This window comes from Myripristis murdjan, chromosome 6, assembly GCF_902150065.1.
Source record: "Myripristis murdjan chromosome 6, fMyrMur1.1, whole genome shotgun sequence".
In the NCBI taxonomy this organism is placed as follows: domain Eukaryota; kingdom Metazoa; phylum Chordata; class Actinopteri; order Holocentriformes; family Holocentridae; genus Myripristis; species Myripristis murdjan.
The window spans coordinates 3428859-3446710 of record NC_043985.1 but is presented as its reverse complement, the minus strand read 5'-3'; the positions used below and the strand labels follow the sequence as shown (position 1 = coordinate 3446710).

General features: G+C 39.6%; 2 protein-coding genes across 2 annotated transcripts; both read left to right on the top strand.

Moving 5' to 3' along the window:
• Positions 1–1632: 1632 nt before the first annotated feature.
• On the top strand, positions 1633–17690 carry LOC115360522 (UPF0676 protein C1494.01-like). Its single transcript, XM_030053489.1, has 8 exons — positions 1633–1884; positions 2609–2733; positions 2820–2886; positions 5276–5432; positions 5681–5826; positions 6305–6415; positions 7475–7677; positions 16637–17690. Exons 1-7 carry the CDS (start codon positions 1732–1734, stop codon positions 7652–7654), a joined length of 939 nt encoding a protein of 312 aa, XP_029909349.1. The 5' UTR covers positions 1633–1731; the 3' UTR covers positions 7655–7677; positions 16637–17690.
• On the top strand, positions 11506–16628 carry LOC115360523 (UPF0676 protein C1494.01-like). Its single transcript, XM_030053490.1, has 7 exons — positions 11506–11668; positions 11775–11899; positions 11986–12052; positions 12518–12674; positions 13629–13774; positions 14253–14363; positions 16438–16628. The coding sequence occupies exons 1-7, from the start codon at positions 11516–11518 to the stop codon at positions 16615–16617; spliced, it is 939 nt and encodes a 312-aa protein (XP_029909350.1). The 5' UTR covers positions 11506–11515; the 3' UTR covers positions 16618–16628.
• Positions 17691–17852: the final 162 nt, after the last annotated feature.

Here is a 17852-nt window from a genome sequence, read left to right as displayed (position 1 = left end):
TTTTAAGATAGTTCAAGTATTGTAGTTGAAAGAAACATATCACAGCAAAAAAAAAATCAGAAATGTTATTTATTTATTTTTTATCAAATGTCCCTTACAGAGGACATCGGGTCTTGCTTGGCGTAAAATGTCTTGTAATTTCCCAAACACTTAGAACAGATAATTTCCACTTTTTTTTCCACATGATAAAGAAAGGAGAGGCATAGTTTAATACACATTTAGGAAATGTGTTATTAACTATATGAGTCGATAACTTGCCAAATCAAGCTTTTAATTGAGTGTGTGTGTGCAGTTTGTGTGAGTGTGAGTGTGAGTGTGAGTGTGTGTGTGTGTGTGTGTGTGTGTGTGTGTGTGTGTGTGTGTGTGCATACGTGCATTCAACTTAAAAAGGCTCTCATTTCCCTTTCTGTAGGAATTTCATAGCCATAGCTTACATGCTGCTCTTTACCCATAGTGCACGGCGGGTGCCCTGACTTTCTCCCTCAGACTCAGGCTCCTCAACAGCTGATTCCTCCTCCTCTGAGCTTTCACCTTCCTGCTCCTCTGTCTGGCCTTCCTGCATTTCATCTCCTGACATCTCCCTTCCACAATCCTCATCAAAATCCTCTCTGCCTCACTCAGCCCTCTGTTTCCTGATGTATGCAAATTGAATAAAAATAACAGTTAGCAAGTCCCGCTGTCCTCTACAAAGGACATTGAACAAAAGTTGTGTTTTGACAGGGTTGAAATTACTGTACATTCCTGAAATCTTACTAAATTGAAGTTAAGACTTTCATATTGAAGAAACAATTTGATTATTATCGACAGAAGCATGATATCTGCAAAAAATTTATCACTTAACTCCTCTACTGCCATAAAATGTAGAAGTTGAGATTCCCGCCATTTTGAAAAGAGAGATCATGTTCTCTGTTGGCCACACCCCCACAAATGTGACATCACTGGAAAGCCCTGGATGTCCTCTTGACAGGAAAGTGGGACTCAAATAGGTGGCATAAATTGTGTTTGACTTAGAGGTCTCAAACTCATGTCCCCTACAGAGGACAAAAATGAATTGCTGGGTCTCAGGAGGCTATAGGACTTAATAGCCTACTACAAGAACTATGGCCCCTTAAAATTGAGATACCCTACCCGAGATAAGTGTCTTCATATAAATTCTATTTTTGGGTGATTCCCAGAGAGACATGTGATAAGGCACTTATCACTAGACAGTCCATTTTAGAGAGGCCTAAATTTTTAATATTTTCAGTTTTGGGGAGGATCCAGACAGCCACCCAATAAACTCATTTTTCAGTTAAATATTTTTTTATACAACCATTTATTTCAAAAACTAGACATAGCCTATTAACGTTATGAAAAAAACACTGTTGTTCTTTGTTCTACCTAGAGGCCTCTAATATCTAAAATGAAGCTTTAAACTTAAGATTTGTCCCTCTATTTTACGTTGACAGTCGGTAACCACTTAGAATTACTGCGCAAATGTGTTTGTCACAATAAACGGCTATGCAATGTTTTTTTTTTTTTTTTTTTTTTTTTTTAAATTTTTTTTTTTTTTTTAATTTATTTTTGAATCAAGCCTTCTCATATTGGTAGAGACGGGTCACGTGACTGACGAAACCGAGCGCTGGCCAAAGTGCAGGAGGTGCGCACATTTCCTCTTGTAGTGTGTGTTGTGGCGTTACAGATATTTTTTGTAAGTTTTCACGGGCTTTAATAGGCTGGACATCATTCAAAATGAATCTACCGGTGGTGGACTTCAGCGCATTCAACCTGAATGAAAACGATGTTGTGGACGATCAGCTTCACGTCTTGAGCAAAGAGTTGAAAACAGCCTTTACAGAAATTGGGTTTGTTTATCTGAAGAACACGGGGATTACCCAAGAGGAGGTGAGAACAGAATAGAGCTGATCATGCAGTATCGACAGAGAACGTCCAGTCCAACGTTTGTTATGGTTACCAGCACTAGGTGCTGTCTGACTTCCTGCCAGTGTTTTTACAGTAAGCTGTTATCTGTGTTGCTTTACAAAAACTTGGAATTGTTTATTACCATTGTTGGTATTAAATCATTGTTACTCTGTAGCTCTGAATTACCATAGTTGGTATTTAAAATATTTGCAATCATATCTGATGATATTAACTTTCATGACTTAAATGTTTTGCATCGGCACTTTACATTATAACGCTCATAGGTTTACAATCACTTTACATTGGCACTTTTAAGTATGCAATAATAATTTCTACTACCTAACCGGCACTTTTACGTCGCACTTTACTTTAGGAATGTTTAGGTCGTTTGTGTTTGTATATGGCACTGTGCGGTTTGTGATATGGGCCGTATGGCATGCGGAACACACACGTGCATAATATGTTGTGTTTATACTGTATGTATTTGTATTTGATATGTGCAAGTCTGTTTGTTTTATTGTGCTGATTGTTTTAATGTTTTTTGTAAGAACTGCAGATGGAAATTAGCTTCCCTGCTAAATATGGAGCACTCATTTTTTTTATTCTTTTGAATAACTTATGCACAGTGTCCTTTATAAATCGAATAAAATAAATAAAATAAATTGGTGGAAAGTAGGCAATCTTTTGTCTTGATTTATTTTAACAGGTGGATCATGTCATGACCATGTCCAAGAACTTCTTCCTGCAGCCAGAGGAGCTGAAGCAGCCCTTCAGCAGGAAAAGCTATGCTGTTAACCTCAATCACGGCTGGGTGTCCTTAGAAACCGAGAGGTATGAGTCGAAACACACATTTCCTACCAGAAGAATTTACAGGACAGGTCTTATTTAGCATTAATATTGAATAACTACATTTGTAGGTTGAATCCACGTCGACCTGGAGACCTGAAGGAGGCATTCAACATAACTTCTCTTCGCACTGACATCGTAATGACCCACTTCCGGGATTTGGCTTGAAACTTTTCATACTCTCATATTTCATATGAACTTTCTTAAACAGGCTATTTGTCCTCTGTGCAACTGGTCTTAACACAAGCTCAAATAATGACGATGATAATAATCATCATCGTCATCATCATTCGCAGTTAGACTATCTCAGAATTTTGACTTGACTATGAGTTTTTCTGGCAGTGTCGACTTTATGGAAAGGACAGATGCAGTTTGAATGCTGCCTGAGAGTTCTGACCTTTAGCAAAATGTTAGGACTCTACCAGTCTATTGGCTTCCAAATTTATCACTATTTTAGTGTGATATTATTCTCTTACTGTATGTTTGTTACCTGTAGAAGGCCTCACAGCTGACAATGCATATCAAAGCAAAAACCAAGCCATGAGGTCAAAGGAACTGCCTGCAGAGCTCAGAGACAGGACTGTTGCAAGGCACAGATCTGGAAGGCTCCAAAAAATTCTGCTGCACTGAAGGTTAATGAGGATATAACAATACACACATCGATGGCGGGTGCTGGGTCAAATATAGAACATCATGGAAAGTAGATAGAGCCCAGACACTTTCTCATCTTGAGACTTCATTATTTAACAAATAAACAAACAACATTTCGATCTCAGTGATCTTCTTCAGGTTTCAGGTTCAATAGTGGGTATGTCCCTTAAAAAGACCCCATAGGGGGTGCGGCAGGGTGCACTCCTGGCGCGTGTCCCTGATTCCCCAGGTCCATGCTCTTAAGGGGACATAATAGCCATTTTTTAAAACAATGACAAATAAATGAAATGTAATTCAACACAGCAAATAAAGTCACGGACCCAATACAAAAACATTCAATGGTGTAGAGAGTCTAGTGTCACCTAAGCACTGCTCTTCCAACACACAACAACACCTAATGTGGTCAATAAATAATAAACACTGATAGCCATGAAAAGCACAAACCAAAATGGGAAAGAAGGGATAGAAAATGTTTATTAGGAATAAAAAGGGAGAGCAGTTATATAAAACACTATAGACTTTATTGTTATTGTACAGGGATTAAACACTATTCTATATTGTGATAACATCCATTCATTCATTTTCTGTCACTGCTTAATCACAACCGTCATTGTGATAACATTTGAAATCTATTTGAATGACTTGGCTCTCATAGTTTAACTCTAGCAACAGATGGGGCTAGTGAGCACTGAATGAAGCTTCGAGTTGTGAACCTTAGGGCAAAGCAATGGGCTGGAAAGCCTCATGGCTTCAGGAAGCTTCATTTTCCCATCACTAGTTTGGGCTTTATCTACTTTCCATGCTGCACTGAAGGTTCCCAAGAGCACAGTGGCCTCCATAATTCTCAAATGGAAGACCTTTGGCACAACCAGCACCCTTCCGAAAGCTGGTCGCCTGGCCAAACTGAGCAATCGTGGGAGAAGGGCCTTAGTAATAAAGGTTACCAAGAAGCTGAGGTCCAAAAGGACAACCATCACTGTGGCCCTCCACTGATCTGGGCTTTATGGCAGAGTGGCTAGACGGAAGCCTCTCTTCAGTGCCAAACACATGAGAGCAAAAGAGCAGCTGAAGGACTCTCAGACTGAGAAAAAAGATTCTCTGGTCTGATGAAACCAAGATTGAACTTGGCCTCAATTCCAAACGTTAAGTTTGGAGGAAACCAGGTACTGCTCATCACCTGCCCAACACCATTCCAACAGTGAAGCATGGTGGTGGCAGCATCAGGCTGTGGGGCTGTTTTTCAGCAGCAGGGACTGGGAGACTGGTCAGGGTTGAGGGAAAGCTGAATGCATGAAACATGAAAGACACGTCTCTGTTGGCCAGTCTTGATTAAAGTGACAGCTTGGCAGCATCCACAGTTATAATATTCGGCTCAAAAGCAAACAAACCTTTTGGATTTACAAACAAAACCTTTGGATTCACAAACAAAAGTTTTTGTTTGTTTTGTTTTTGTTTTTTATTTGCAGTAAAATCTTTTTCTGATCGAAGAGTCAATAGTTTTGCTCTCAAATCTGTTTGTTTCTGATTGCAAACCTATTCTGCTTGATAGCATAATTAAGAAAAAAATACACTCCATAAAGTCTTTACAGAGTTACAAAGTCACAGTTGTGAGGAAAACAAGACAGTTTAGCCTTTTTCTTATGCAACAGGAATGGGCTCACATCCATACATGTTTATGTGGTGTTTTTGGTGGGATAACTCTTTCTGCTTCAGAGAGAAAATCTTTAATCCAGTGTTAAACTTCTCTCCTTTTGTTTTCTTTTATTTTTCTCTAATATTGCAGAAAATTGTACTCCACTGTGTTTTGCTGGTTTCCATTCTATTGTGTTTGCATCTATTTTATTCTAATCTAGCGCTGTATTCTATTCTGTTTCAGAAATGGCCATCATCAGGTGCTGCAACAGGGTTCAAGGAGGCCCACATTTCTTTTTTCCAGCACTGTAAAGAGCTGTCTCTGCGGGTGCTGAGGGTGATGGCCCACAGTCTGGATCTGGACCCAGAGGTGTTCCTCAGCACACATCGTCTCATAGGGAGTATGTACAGCTCACTACACTCCTTTACAACAGTAGAAGAGCACTCACCCTTGTTGCTTGCATCTGATGTAATTTAAGGGTCATCTACGTAGTAAAATTCTAATAGGTAAAAACAGACCTACTGGAAAGTGCAATGAGAACAAAATTAGATTACTGAGCAAACACTGTTTGTCCACTAGGCCACCCTGCCAACCTTAACATAGTCCTCGATGAGATCTGGTAATGATATGGTGTTGTGTTTCCTGGAGGTGAAGAGAATGACACAACTCTGCGGTCCCTGTACTACCCACCAGTCAGCAGAGAGAAGGTGAAGGAGGGTCAACTGCGCTGTGGAGAACATTCAGACTATGGCAGCATCACCCTGTTGTTCCAGAGCCACGAGGGAGGCCTGCAGGTACATCTCCACCTCCCTGGACAGAGGACTCAGGCAAATTAGAAGATAACAAGTCTCACATCCTCCTGTGAAAAAATTGTCCAGACGGCTTGTTCTAAAAGAATTTGACCAAAAACCCTGGAGAATAGTCTGCATTCTTGGAAGATAGTCTCTAGTCACGTTTTTTTCTGTGTGCGTTATTTTCACCTTTTATGTTAATTTGTCACTTAAAAAAACTCATTTAAATATATTTTACAGCAACTATTTCCACTTTTGATGCTGCACTATTGTCTTTAATGCTACATGAAGCTCTTTGATTACTTATGGTTTTCACCTATTCTTGTGTAGTTGTGTGGTATAATAGCAAATACTATGGCGATAATAAGGAATTCTTAATGTTTAAATCAAAGTTTTCCAGGCTAACTGCTTTGCAATCTGATATTAGTTTCTGCTGAATACATGCTCAGGCCCATAATTCTTCTGACATGTTCTCCTTCAGGTCCTCAGTCGCTCAGGTGAATATATCTCTGCTCCCAGCATACCTGGAACAGTCCTGGTCAACATCGCTGACTTAATGCAGCGCTGGACCAGCGACCTGTTCGTCTCTTCAGTAAGTTATGAGCATATATTTGATATCTGTTTCATATATTTGCTTATCTGTGTCATACTCAAGTGACTGATCTTGGTTGGATTAACATTTTTGAATTTTAATAAACAGACATATTACAAGGCTACAAGAGATACTTTATATATATATATATATATATATATATATTTTTTTTTTTTTTTTTTTTTTTTTTTTTTTTTTTTTTTTTTTTTTTTCCTGCTTTAGAGGTTTGTAGCTGATGTACTGTGATAGTTTAATGCCACTGGGAATCACAGTGTTAAGCAAAGATGAGAAGAAGAAATTACAATTTGCACATTTTAACCTGAGGGTAACATTAAAGGAAAGGTCAGGAGGTAATGTGGAAAGGTAATGGAATCATTAAAATCAAGAGGATTCTTCCTTTGGGGAGTATGAATGCACTTACCAAATATCACTAATTACATTTCATGATATCTTGTGTGCAGAGTTTACCATAGAGGCAATAGAGGAAAAGTTCATGAGCTCACCAAAATATACAGGGTTCATCCTCTGGGGAGCAAAAGTCATGCTGGCCTCCCTGCTTCCATTCTTCCTATCTCTCCACTCAACCAATTATTAAAGGAGGCACATGTGCGTCTGCCGTCCATGTTCTTAAAATTTTTACTTGGTGCAAGACTGTGCTCACTCCCCTCGCGATGCACTTGTGCGGTCCCACATTGGCCACACACCCCTGGTCGCACCAGAGCATGAACCAAGTCTTTGGCCTTGCCTACCATTGAAGTCTAAAAAACGTACTATTAATCCCATAAGAAATGTTAGAAACAGACAAATAACAGCAAAGTGATAGTAACTACATGAATATTCTTGGAAATTTTAGTGATACCATAGCAGGAAAACAGTATAAGGAGGTCTTTTTAAACTCACTGGATTGTCCCAGATACTGTAGGTTTTTAAAGGAATATTCTGAATCACTTCAGAATATTCACTTCAAAATGAATATATGAATATGAATATTTAGGCACATTACGTACATTTCTATGACCTTAAAGTGAAAACTTCATTACCTTTCCCCCTGTCCTACAGGTACACAGGGTATTACTGCCCCCTGCTGGTGACTGCATCACTCGCCAGTCTCTGGCTTTCTTTGTCCATCCAGACACAGATGCCCTGATAACCTGCATTGACGGCTCCAACAAATACCCTCCAGTTAAATCAGGCGACTATCTCACTGAGCGATTCAATGATTCTTATGGACGAGAGTGAATTTCCATCCATAAATGCCACCCATTTTACTTTTAAATACCACTACTATAGATCAAACACCACTGTTTTAGATCAGTTGTATTTTATGCTCTTGTTTAAAAAGCCACACAAGAAAGTCATTGCTTGAATTAATCATTCAATATGTACAGAACTTATAGGATCCAGATCATGAATGTGTGATTTTGTCAACAAGGAAATCAAGCAATATAGTTTTAGAAAAAATAGATCAACTTCACTGGCACTGATAGAATTAATAGAAAATATAACTCACAGTATAGACAAAAAAAAGATATGCAGTGGGAGTATTCATAGACCTCCAGAAGGCAACAGGCAGCAATTTGTAAAAATGGGTGTCTGCACTTCCAACGATTTGAATATATCTTGTGGAGTCCTACAGGGCTCAGTTCTAGGCCCAATACTCTTCAACCTATATATAAATACATATGCAGAGTGTCGAATCTTTTGAAATTGTTATTATTTGCGGACGACACTAATATTTTTTGTTCTCATGAGAATTTACAACAGCTTCTGGGGATGATCACAACAGAATTAAACTGAAAAGATGGTTCGATAGAAATAAATTATTATTAAATTTGAACAAGACAAAGATGATGTTATTTGGCAACTGTAAAATAGACACTGACTGAAGTAAAAGTAAGTATTGATAATGTCACAATTGAAAGAGTCTATGAAAATTATTTCTGGGTGTGGTTCTGGATCACTGAATCTGTTGTAAATCTCACATTAAGTACATACGATCAAAACTGGCCAGGAACATTGCAATCATGGGAAAGTCCAAAGCTATGCTCAATCAAAAATCACTGTACGTTCTTTATTGTTCACTTGTTATGCCATACTGAAATTATTGTGTTGAAGTATGGGGGAACACCTATAAAAGCAACCTACAGCCACTATGCACATTACAAAAAAGAGCCATCAGAATAACTAATTATGTAGGATTCTTGGAACACACAAATTCACTCTTCTTAAAACTACAGGCCTTGAAATTTTGGATATAGTACAGTACAACACAGCACAAATCATGTATAAAGCAAGACATAATCTACTACCAGCCAATATTCAAAAATTGTTTCTTGACAGAGAAGGGGGATATGAACTAAGGGGACGCTATAACTATAACCATGAAGAGTATGTGCATTTCTGTCTGTGGGGTGAATTTATGGAATGGTCTAGGGATTGCTATAAAACAAAGCACAAACAATATCCAATTCAAGAAGATGTACAAGTACAGTATCATTGAGAAGTACAGGGCTGAGTAAGTTTTACCTTGAGTGTGGCACTGGTAGAGTTTCAGGTTTTATCTTTGAATATAACACCGGTTGTGATTTAGGTAGTGCAGCATCGTCTGTGGATTTAGGTAGCTATAAATGGGATGTTCAATAAAATAAAAAATCATGTAGATGAATGAATAGTTGAGAAGGGGTAGGAAATAATAAGTTTACACTTCCTCCTACTCCTTTTCAAACATGTTTCATATAATTTGTGTCGTGACTGTTAGTCTGTCGAACAGCCTTATTTAACTTATTGTTATTCAGCTTGTTTGTTGCAAAGTCTCTTGTTTTTGCTTAATTTGTGAATTTTTTTTACATGTTTGAAATAAATGAATAAATAAGCAATGCTACTATCCTTATAGGAACAATTCAGCAAAAATAGAAAGAAAAATATTTTCCTGCTCACTCCCAGTGCAGTCTCAGTGCCGTGTCAGTGTACTGAACTCACTGCAGTGGCTCAGTGGTTGTCACTTTCTCTACAGCATGAAGGCCTCAGGTGAAATTCCTGTCCTTGATCCTTTGAATGCTGGACAAGCATTCTTGCACACACATTCATGTGGATTTCCTTTCCACAGTGCAAATACATGCAAGACAGGTGTGTCTGTTGATGTATTTGTACTAGCCCCCTCATGTGCTAATGATCCGTCCAGGGTGATTTCCAACCTTCTGCTCAGTGCATGCTGGGAAAGGCTGTAGCCCTCTGCACCCCTGAATGGCAACAAGCTGGTGAAGGCAATAGATAAATGATTTTAATTTTTAACCTGTCCAATATAAAAATGGCCAGTAAATTTTAAGGAGTTGGGGGTAACTGTTAATCAGTAATTCTTTTGCACTTGTCATTTGGTACATAAGTGAAATACACCACTGAAAGATGCAGTGGGCCAATCAGGACCTAGATGCAGATGCCCTGAGGAGCATGACTGTGCTCACCAAATTTCATGGCAATTTGCCCACATTTCAAGATATGTTGCCTTGGATTCAAGTAAAATTGTTCTGTGTGCATTCAAGTGCTGCAGGGGAACATGATTTGCAAGATGCAGTCTTTGATGAATTTGACCGATTTGGTGAACCATACAGCTATGGTTCCTTGATTGATTTTTAATTTTCAAATCAACTTCAGTGATGAAGGAAAGGTGTGAATGAGAGGGAGGAGTGTAAACATTTTTTTCCAACATTGAGACATCTGAAAAATAAACTGAAGTTTGTACGGATGCCTGAAATCCCTGAAAATGATTGAATTTTGATGTGGTATCTTCAAGTTTTGAAAAGTGCTTGGATTTTGAATAAAATGCTAGAAACTGCTTGAAATTGCATTACTGTGATAATTTCTGGTTGGTGGAACATTTTGAAACTTGGAACTTGGAGAATATGTTGTCCTTTTCCTTCCCTTTATATATACACTACTCACAAAAAGTTAGGGATATTTGGCTTTTGGGTGAAATTTATGGAAAATATAAAATGTTCACGCTACAGTGATATATCATGAAAGTAGGGCATTTAAGTAGAAGCATACACTGGTGATTTCCTCATCTCAAACAATTTCTTGAAACAAAAGCCAACAACAGTGGTGGATATACCACAACAAAAAATGTCAGTGTCAATAACTTGTCATGTGCCCTTGAGCATCAATTACAGCTTGACAACAACGTCTCATGCTGTTCACAAGTCGACTTATTGTCTGCTGAGGCATGGCATCCCACTCTTCTTGAAGGGCGGCCCTCAGGACATTGAGGTTCTGGGGTACAGAGCTCCGAGCCTCTACACAGCGACTCAGCTGATCCCATAGGTTTTCTATGGGATTCAGGTCTGGAGAAAGTGCAGGCCACTCCATTTGAGGTACCCCAGTCTCCAGCAGCCATTCCCTAATGATACGACCTCGATGAGCTGGAGCATCAAACACCTGATGTGAATTTTGCCGTTAAGCTCCTTGTTAGAGAACAGCAACTTGTGCAAAAAGTACTGAAACATTGAACAGTTGGACGTGCATTCAAAAGTTTACAGAAGGTCACATTAAGTTCACCTGTAAAGGCATTTTAGGTTCATCCTGAAATTTCACCCGAAAGCCGAATATCCCTAACTTTTTATGAGTAGTGTATATATATATATATATATATATATATATGGGGGGGGGGGGGGGGGGGGGGGGGGGGGGGGGGAATCCAAACATCCCAATAAACTCATTTTTCAGTTAAATATGTTTTATACAATCATTCATTTAAAAAAACAACAACAAAAAAACATGGTTGTTCTTTGTTCTACCTAGAGGCCTCTAACATTTAAAATGAAGCTTTAAACTTAAGATTTGTTCCTCTATTATCAGTTGGCAATGGGTGACCAACTAGAATTGCTGTGGAAAAGTGTACGTGACAGTAAACGGTTATGCAATATTTTTTTTATGACGTCTTGTCATATTGGAGAAATGAGTCATGTAACTGAGAAAGCTGAGCACTGGTCAAAGTGCAGGAAGTGCGCCCTTTTCCACTTCTGTAGCGACAGTGAGAGTTGTGGCTGTCATTTACAGATATTTTTTGTAAGTTCACGGGCTTTAATAGGCTGCACTTCATTCAAAATGAATCTACCAGTGGTGGACTTCAGCGCATTCAACCTGAATGAAAAGGATGTTATGGACGATCAGCTTCACGTCTTGAGCAAAAAGTTGAAAACAGCCTTTACAGAAATTGGATTTGTCTATCTGAAGAACACGGGGATTACTCAAGAGGAGGTGAGAACAGAATAAAGCTGATCATACAGTATCAACAGAGAAAGTCCAGTCCAGCGTTTGTTATGGTGGAATGGAGGCAATTTTTTGTCTTGATTTATTTTAACAGGTGGATCATGTCATGACCATGTCCAAGAACTTCTTCCTGCAGCCAGAGGAGCTGAAGCAGCCCTTCAGCAGGAAAAGCTATGCCGTTAACGTCAATCACGGCTGGGTGTCCTCAGAAACTGAGAGGTATGAGTCAAAACACACATTTCTTACCAGAAGAATTTACAGGATAGGTCTTATTTAGCATTAATATTGAATAACTACATTTGTAGGTTGAATCCACGTCGACCTGGAGACCTGAAGGAGGCATTCAACATAACTTCTCTTCGCACTGACATCGTAATGACCCACTTCCAGGATTTGGCTTGAAACTTTTCATACTCTCATATTTCATATGAGCTTTCTTAAACAGGCTGTTTGTCCTCTCCCATAGTTTGGGCTTAATACAAGCCCAAATAATGACGACGATAATAATCATCATCATCGTAATCCAGGGCCAAAACCACCATTTCAGCACTGGGGGGGGACAGATATATCTATCTATCTATCTATCTATCTATCTAATGTGCCTGAACATCAGGGGGGGACTTGTACCTCTCAATGTATATGGGCGTTACGGCCTTGTTGTAGTCATTCGCAGTTGCAGTTTGAATACAGTACTGCCAGATAATTTTGACTTTTAGCAAAATGTTAGGACTCTACCAGTCTATTGGCTTCCAAATTTATGACTATTTTAGTGTGATATTACTATTATTACTACTATTATTATTTACTATTCCAGTGCTGTATTCTATTCTGTTTCAGAAATGGCCATCGTCAGGTGCTGCAACAGGGTTCAAGGAGACCCACATTTCTTTTTTCCAGCACTGTAAAGAGCTGTGTCTGCGGGTGCTGAGGGTGATGGCCCACAGTCTGGATCTGGACCCAGAGGTGTTCCTCAGCACACATCGTCTCATAGGGAGTATGTACAGCTCACTGCACTCCTTTACAACAGTAGAAGAGCACTCACCCTTGTTGCTTGCATCTGATGTAATTTAAGGGTTATCTACGTAATAAAATTCTAATAGGTTAAAACAGACCTACTGGAAGGTGCAATGAGAACAAAATTAGATTACTGAGCAAACACTTTTTTTTTTTTTTTTTTTTTTTTTACAAAAGGGCACGTCCTCAGACCTACCTACCGACAAAAAACCTACAATCTTCTGTTACTGGCTGCTAATAAGCTCTGGAGTGGTTAGAGCCTAAGTGCCACATTCAAAGGTACACTGATGATAGTTGCTGAAGAAGGGTAGAGTACTATCCATTCATTCACACAGAATTTCCCAGCTGGCCCAGGGTTGCAGTCATTACTGAGTCAGCCCCATGTCAGTCAAAAATCCATTCAAGTTGGTAGAAACGAAGCAGTCCTCTCTCTGTTTCATCCAGCACTTTGTGGCATTTGGCTGCCAGCAGTTTTCCTATTAGAGCGCTGTTATATGGATATGCAACCAGAACATTCTCAGTGAAGAAAATATAGTAAATACTGGGGAAAACATTAGACTTTTGGGCCAACAGTGCAATTAGCCATAATTGGCCATGAAATATGTGGATTCTGCTGTACAAGCACTTTGCAGAAAGGAATGACAGCAGCCAACTTGCTGTTTGATGGTTCTGGACAGCTCAACATTTCAGCCGAAATGGGGGTGACCATGTTATATTTAAATTTTCAGTTTGTGTTGAAGTGTTCCTTTACATTTATCTGCAGTGACCTAAAATGAGTGAGCAGGTAGGGGTTCAGTATCTCAAGGACACACACAGGACAGGTGTTGAAAGACACACTTTTTGCCTAATGGTCTCTGGCCACTAGGCCACCCTGCCAACCTTAACATAGTCCTCGATGACATCTGGTAATGATATGGTATTGTGTTTCCAGAAGGTGAAGAGAATGACACAACTCTGCGGTCCCTGTACTACCCACCAGTCAACAGAGAGAAGGTGAAGGAAGGTCAGCTGCGCTGTGGAGAACATTCAGACTATGGCAGCATCACCCTGTTGTTCCAGAGCCACGAGGGAGGCCTGCAGGTACATCTCCACCTCCCTGGACAGAGGACTCAGGCAGAGTAGAAGATAACAAGTCTCACATCCTCCTGTGAAAAAATTGTCCAGACTGCTTGTTCTAAAAGAATTTGACCAAAAACCCTGGAGAATAGTCTGCATTCTTGGAAGATAGTCTCTAGTCAATTTTTTTTCTGTATGCGTTATTTTCACCTTTTATGTTAATTTGTCACTTAAAAAAAAAACTAATTTAAACGTATTTTACAACTATTTTCACTTTTGATGCTGCGCTATTGTCTTTAATGCTACATGAAACTCTTTTATTACTTATGGTTTTCACCTATTCTTGTGTAGTTGTGTGGTATAATAGCAAATACTATGGCGATAATAAGGGACACTTAATGTTTAAATCAAAGTTTCCCAGGCTAACTGCTTGACAATCTGATATTAGTTTCTGCTGAATACATGCTCAGGCCCATAATTCCTCTGGCATGTTCTCCTTCAGGTCCTCAGTCGCTCAGGTGAATACGTCTCTGCTCCCAGCATACCTGGAACAGTCCTGGTCAACATCGCTGACTTAATGCAGCGCTGGACCAGCGACCTGTTCGTCTCTTCAGTAAGTTATGAGCATATATTTGATATCTGTTTCATATATTTGCTTATCTGTGTCATACCCAAGTGACTAATTTTGGGTGGATTAACATTTTTCAACTTTTTATCATTTTGAATAAACAGACATATTACAAGGCTACAAAATGACAAAAGTATATCCAAGGTGAATGATCAAATAGAAATGCTCAAAATTTCACAGTTTCAATAGTTTTTTGTACTGTGATAGTTTAATGCCACTGGGAATCACAGTGTTAAGCAAAGATGAGAAGAAGAAATTGCAATTTGCACATTTTAACCTGAGGGTAACATTAAAGGAAAGGTCAGGAGGTAATGTGGAAAGGTAATGGAATCATTAAAATGAAGAGGATTCTTCCTTTTATGAATGCACTTACCAGATACACTATATTACCAAAAGTATTCGCTCACCTGCCTTTACTCATACTATGAACTGAAGTGCCATCCCATTCCTAACCCATAGAGTTCAATATGATGTCGGTCCACCTTTTGCAGCTATTACAGCTTCAACTCTTCTGGGAAGACTGTCCACAAGGTTGAGGAGAGTGTTTATAGGAATTTTTGACCATTCTTCCAAAAGCGCATTGGTGAGGTCACACACTGATGTTGGTCGAGAAGGCCTGGCTCTCAGTCTCCGCTCTAATTCATCCCAAAGGTGTTCTATCGGGTTCAGGTCAGGACTCTGTGCAGGCCAGTCAAGTTCATCCACACCAGACTCTGTCATCCATGTCTTTATGGACCTTGCTTTGTGCACTGGTGCACAGTCATGTTGGAAGAGGAAGGGGCCCGCTCCAAACTGTTCCCACAAGGTTGGGAGCATGGAATTGTCCAAAATGTTTTGGTATCCTGAAGCATTCAAAGTTCCTTTCACTGGAACTAAGGGGCCAAGCCCAGCTCCTGAAAAACAACCCCACACCATAATTCCTCCTCCACCAAATTTCACAGTCGGCACAATGCAGTCTGAAATGTACCGTTCTCCTGGCAACCTCCAAACCCAGACTCGTCCATCAGATTGCCAGATGGAAAAGCGTGATTCATCACTCCAGAGAACGCGTCTCCACTGCTCTAGAGGCCAGTGGCGGCGTGCTTTACACCATTGCATCCGACGCTTTGCATTGCACTTGGTGATGTGTGGCTTGGCTGCAGCTGCTCGGCCATGGAAACCCATTCCATGAAGCTCTCTGCGTACTGTACTTGGGCTAATCTGAAGGTCACATGAAGTTTGTATCTCTGTAGCAATTGACTGTGCAGAAAGTCGGCGACCTCTTTGCACTATGCGCTTCAGCATCCGCTGACCCCTCTCCGTCACTTTACGTGGCCTACCACTTCGTGGCTGAGTTGCTGTTGTTCCCAAACGCTTCCATTTTGTTATAATAGAGCTGACAGTTGACTGTGGAATATTTAGGAGCGAGGAAATTTCACGACTGGATTTGTTGCACAGGTGGCATCCTATGACAGTTCCACGCTGGAATTCACTGAGCTCCTGAGAGCGGCCCATTCTTTCACAAATGTCTTGTTTCACAGTCTGCATGCCTGAGTGCTTGATTTTATACACCTGTGGCCAGGCCAAGTGATTAGGACACCTGATTCTGATCATTTGAATGGGTGAGCAAATACTTTTGGTAATATAGTGTATCACTAATTACATTTCATGATATCTTGTGTGCAGAGTTTACCATTTTGGCCTGAGGGTGGCAATAGAGGAAAAGTTCATGAGCTCACCAAAATAGACAGAGTTCATCCACCAGAGTATGAACCAAGTCTTTGCCTCGCCTGCTATTGAAGCCTAAAAAATGTACTATTAATCCTATAAGAAATGTTAGAAACAAACAAATAACAGCAACATGATAGTAACTACATGAATATTCTTGGAAATTTTAGTGTTACCATAGCAGGAAAACAGTATAAGGAGGTCTTTTTAATCTCACTGGATTATCCCAGATACTGTAGGTCTTTAAAGGAATATTCTGAATCACTTGTCAAAATTAATATATGAATATTTAGGCACATTACATACATTTCTCTAACCTGAAAACTTCATTACCTTTCCCCCTGTCCTACAGGTACACAGGGTATTACTGCCCCCTGCTGGTGACTGCAGCACTCGCCAGTCTCTGGCTTTCTTTGTCCATCCAGACACAGATGTCCTGATAACCTGCATTGACGGCTCCAACAAATACCCTCCAGTTAAATCAGGCGACTATCTCATTGAGCGATTCAATGATTCTTATGGACGAGAGTGAATTTCCGTCCATAAATGACATTTTACTCAGTATTATTTAAATACCACTACTATAGATCAAACACCACTGTTTTAGATCAGTTGTATTTTATGCTCTTATTTAAAAAGCACACCTAGGTCTGCCACTACACAAGAAAGTCATTGCTTAATCATTCATTAGTCATTCCATATGTACAGAACATATAGGATCCAGATCATGAATGTGTGATTTTGTCAACAAGGAAATCAAGCAGTGCTGCTATCCTTATAGGAACAATTCACCAAAAATAGAAAGAAAAATATGTGGTTGTCACTTTCTCTACAGCATGAAGGCCTCAGGTGAAATTCCTGTCCTTGATCCTTTGAATGCTGGACAAGCATGTTTACACACACACATTCATGTGGATTTCCTTTCCACAGTGCAAATACATGCAAGACAGGTGTGTCTGTTGATGTATTTGTACTAGCCCCTTCATGTGCTAATGATCTGTCCAGGGTGATTTCCTACCTTCTGCTCAATGCATGCTGGGAAAGGCTGTAGCCCTCTGCACCCCTGAATGGCAACAAGCAGGTGAAGGCAATAGATAAATGATTTTAATTTTTAACCTGTCAAATATAAAATGGTCGTTAAACTTTAAGGAGTTGGGTTGGGTTTTTAACTGTTAATCAGTAATTCTTTTGCACTTGTCATTTGGTACATCAGTGAAATACACCACTGAAAGATGCAGTGGGCCAATCAGGACCAAGATGCAGATTCCCTGAGGAGCATGACTGTGCTCACCAAATTTCATGGCAATTTGCCCACATTTCAAGATATGTTACCTTGGATTCAAGTAAAATTGTTCTGTGTGCATTCAAGTGCTGCAGGGGAACATGATTTGCAAGATGCAGTCTTTGATGAATTTGACCGATTTGGTAAACCATACAGCTATGGTTCCTTATTGATTTTTAATTTTCAAATCAACTTCAGTGATGAAGGAAAGGTGTGAATAAGAGGGAGGAGTGTAAAAAAAAAATTTCTAACGTTGAGACATCAGAAAAATAAACTGAAGTTCGTGTGGATGCTGGAAATTCTTGAAAATGACTGAATTTTGATGTGGTTTTTTAAGGTTTTGAAAAGTGCTTGGATTTTGAATAAAATGCTAGAAACTGCTTGAAATTGCATTACTGTGATAATTTCTGGTTGGTGGAACATTCTGAAACTTGGAACTTGGAGAATATGTTGTCCTTTTGTCTCCAGTCTGTGGAATGCTCACG

What these genes read in the sequence shown, in the direction of transcription:
- LOC115360522 (XM_030053489.1), top strand. Translation starts at nt 1,732, where the DNA reads ATGAATCTACCGGTGGTGGACTTCAGCGCATTCAACCTGAATGAAAAC. An exon ending in CACACATCGTCTCATAGGGA is followed by an intron (nt 5,433 to 5,680) that starts GTATGTACAGCT and finishes TGTTTCCTGGAG; the next exon opens with GTGAAGAGAATGACACAACT. An exon ending in GCGACCTGTTCGTCTCTTCA is followed by an intron (nt 6,416 to 7,474) that starts GTAAGTTATGAG and finishes CCTGTCCTACAG; the next exon opens with GTACACAGGGTATTACTGCC.
- LOC115360523 (XM_030053490.1), top strand. Translation starts at nt 11,516, where the DNA reads ATGAATCTACCAGTGGTGGACTTCAGCGCATTCAACCTGAATGAAAAG. An exon ending in CGGGGATTACTCAAGAGGAG is followed by an intron (nt 11,669 to 11,774) that starts GTGAGAACAGAA and finishes TTATTTTAACAG; the next exon opens with GTGGATCATGTCATGACCAT. An exon ending in GCGACCTGTTCGTCTCTTCA is followed by an intron (nt 14,364 to 16,437) that starts GTAAGTTATGAG and finishes CCTGTCCTACAG; the next exon opens with GTACACAGGGTATTACTGCC.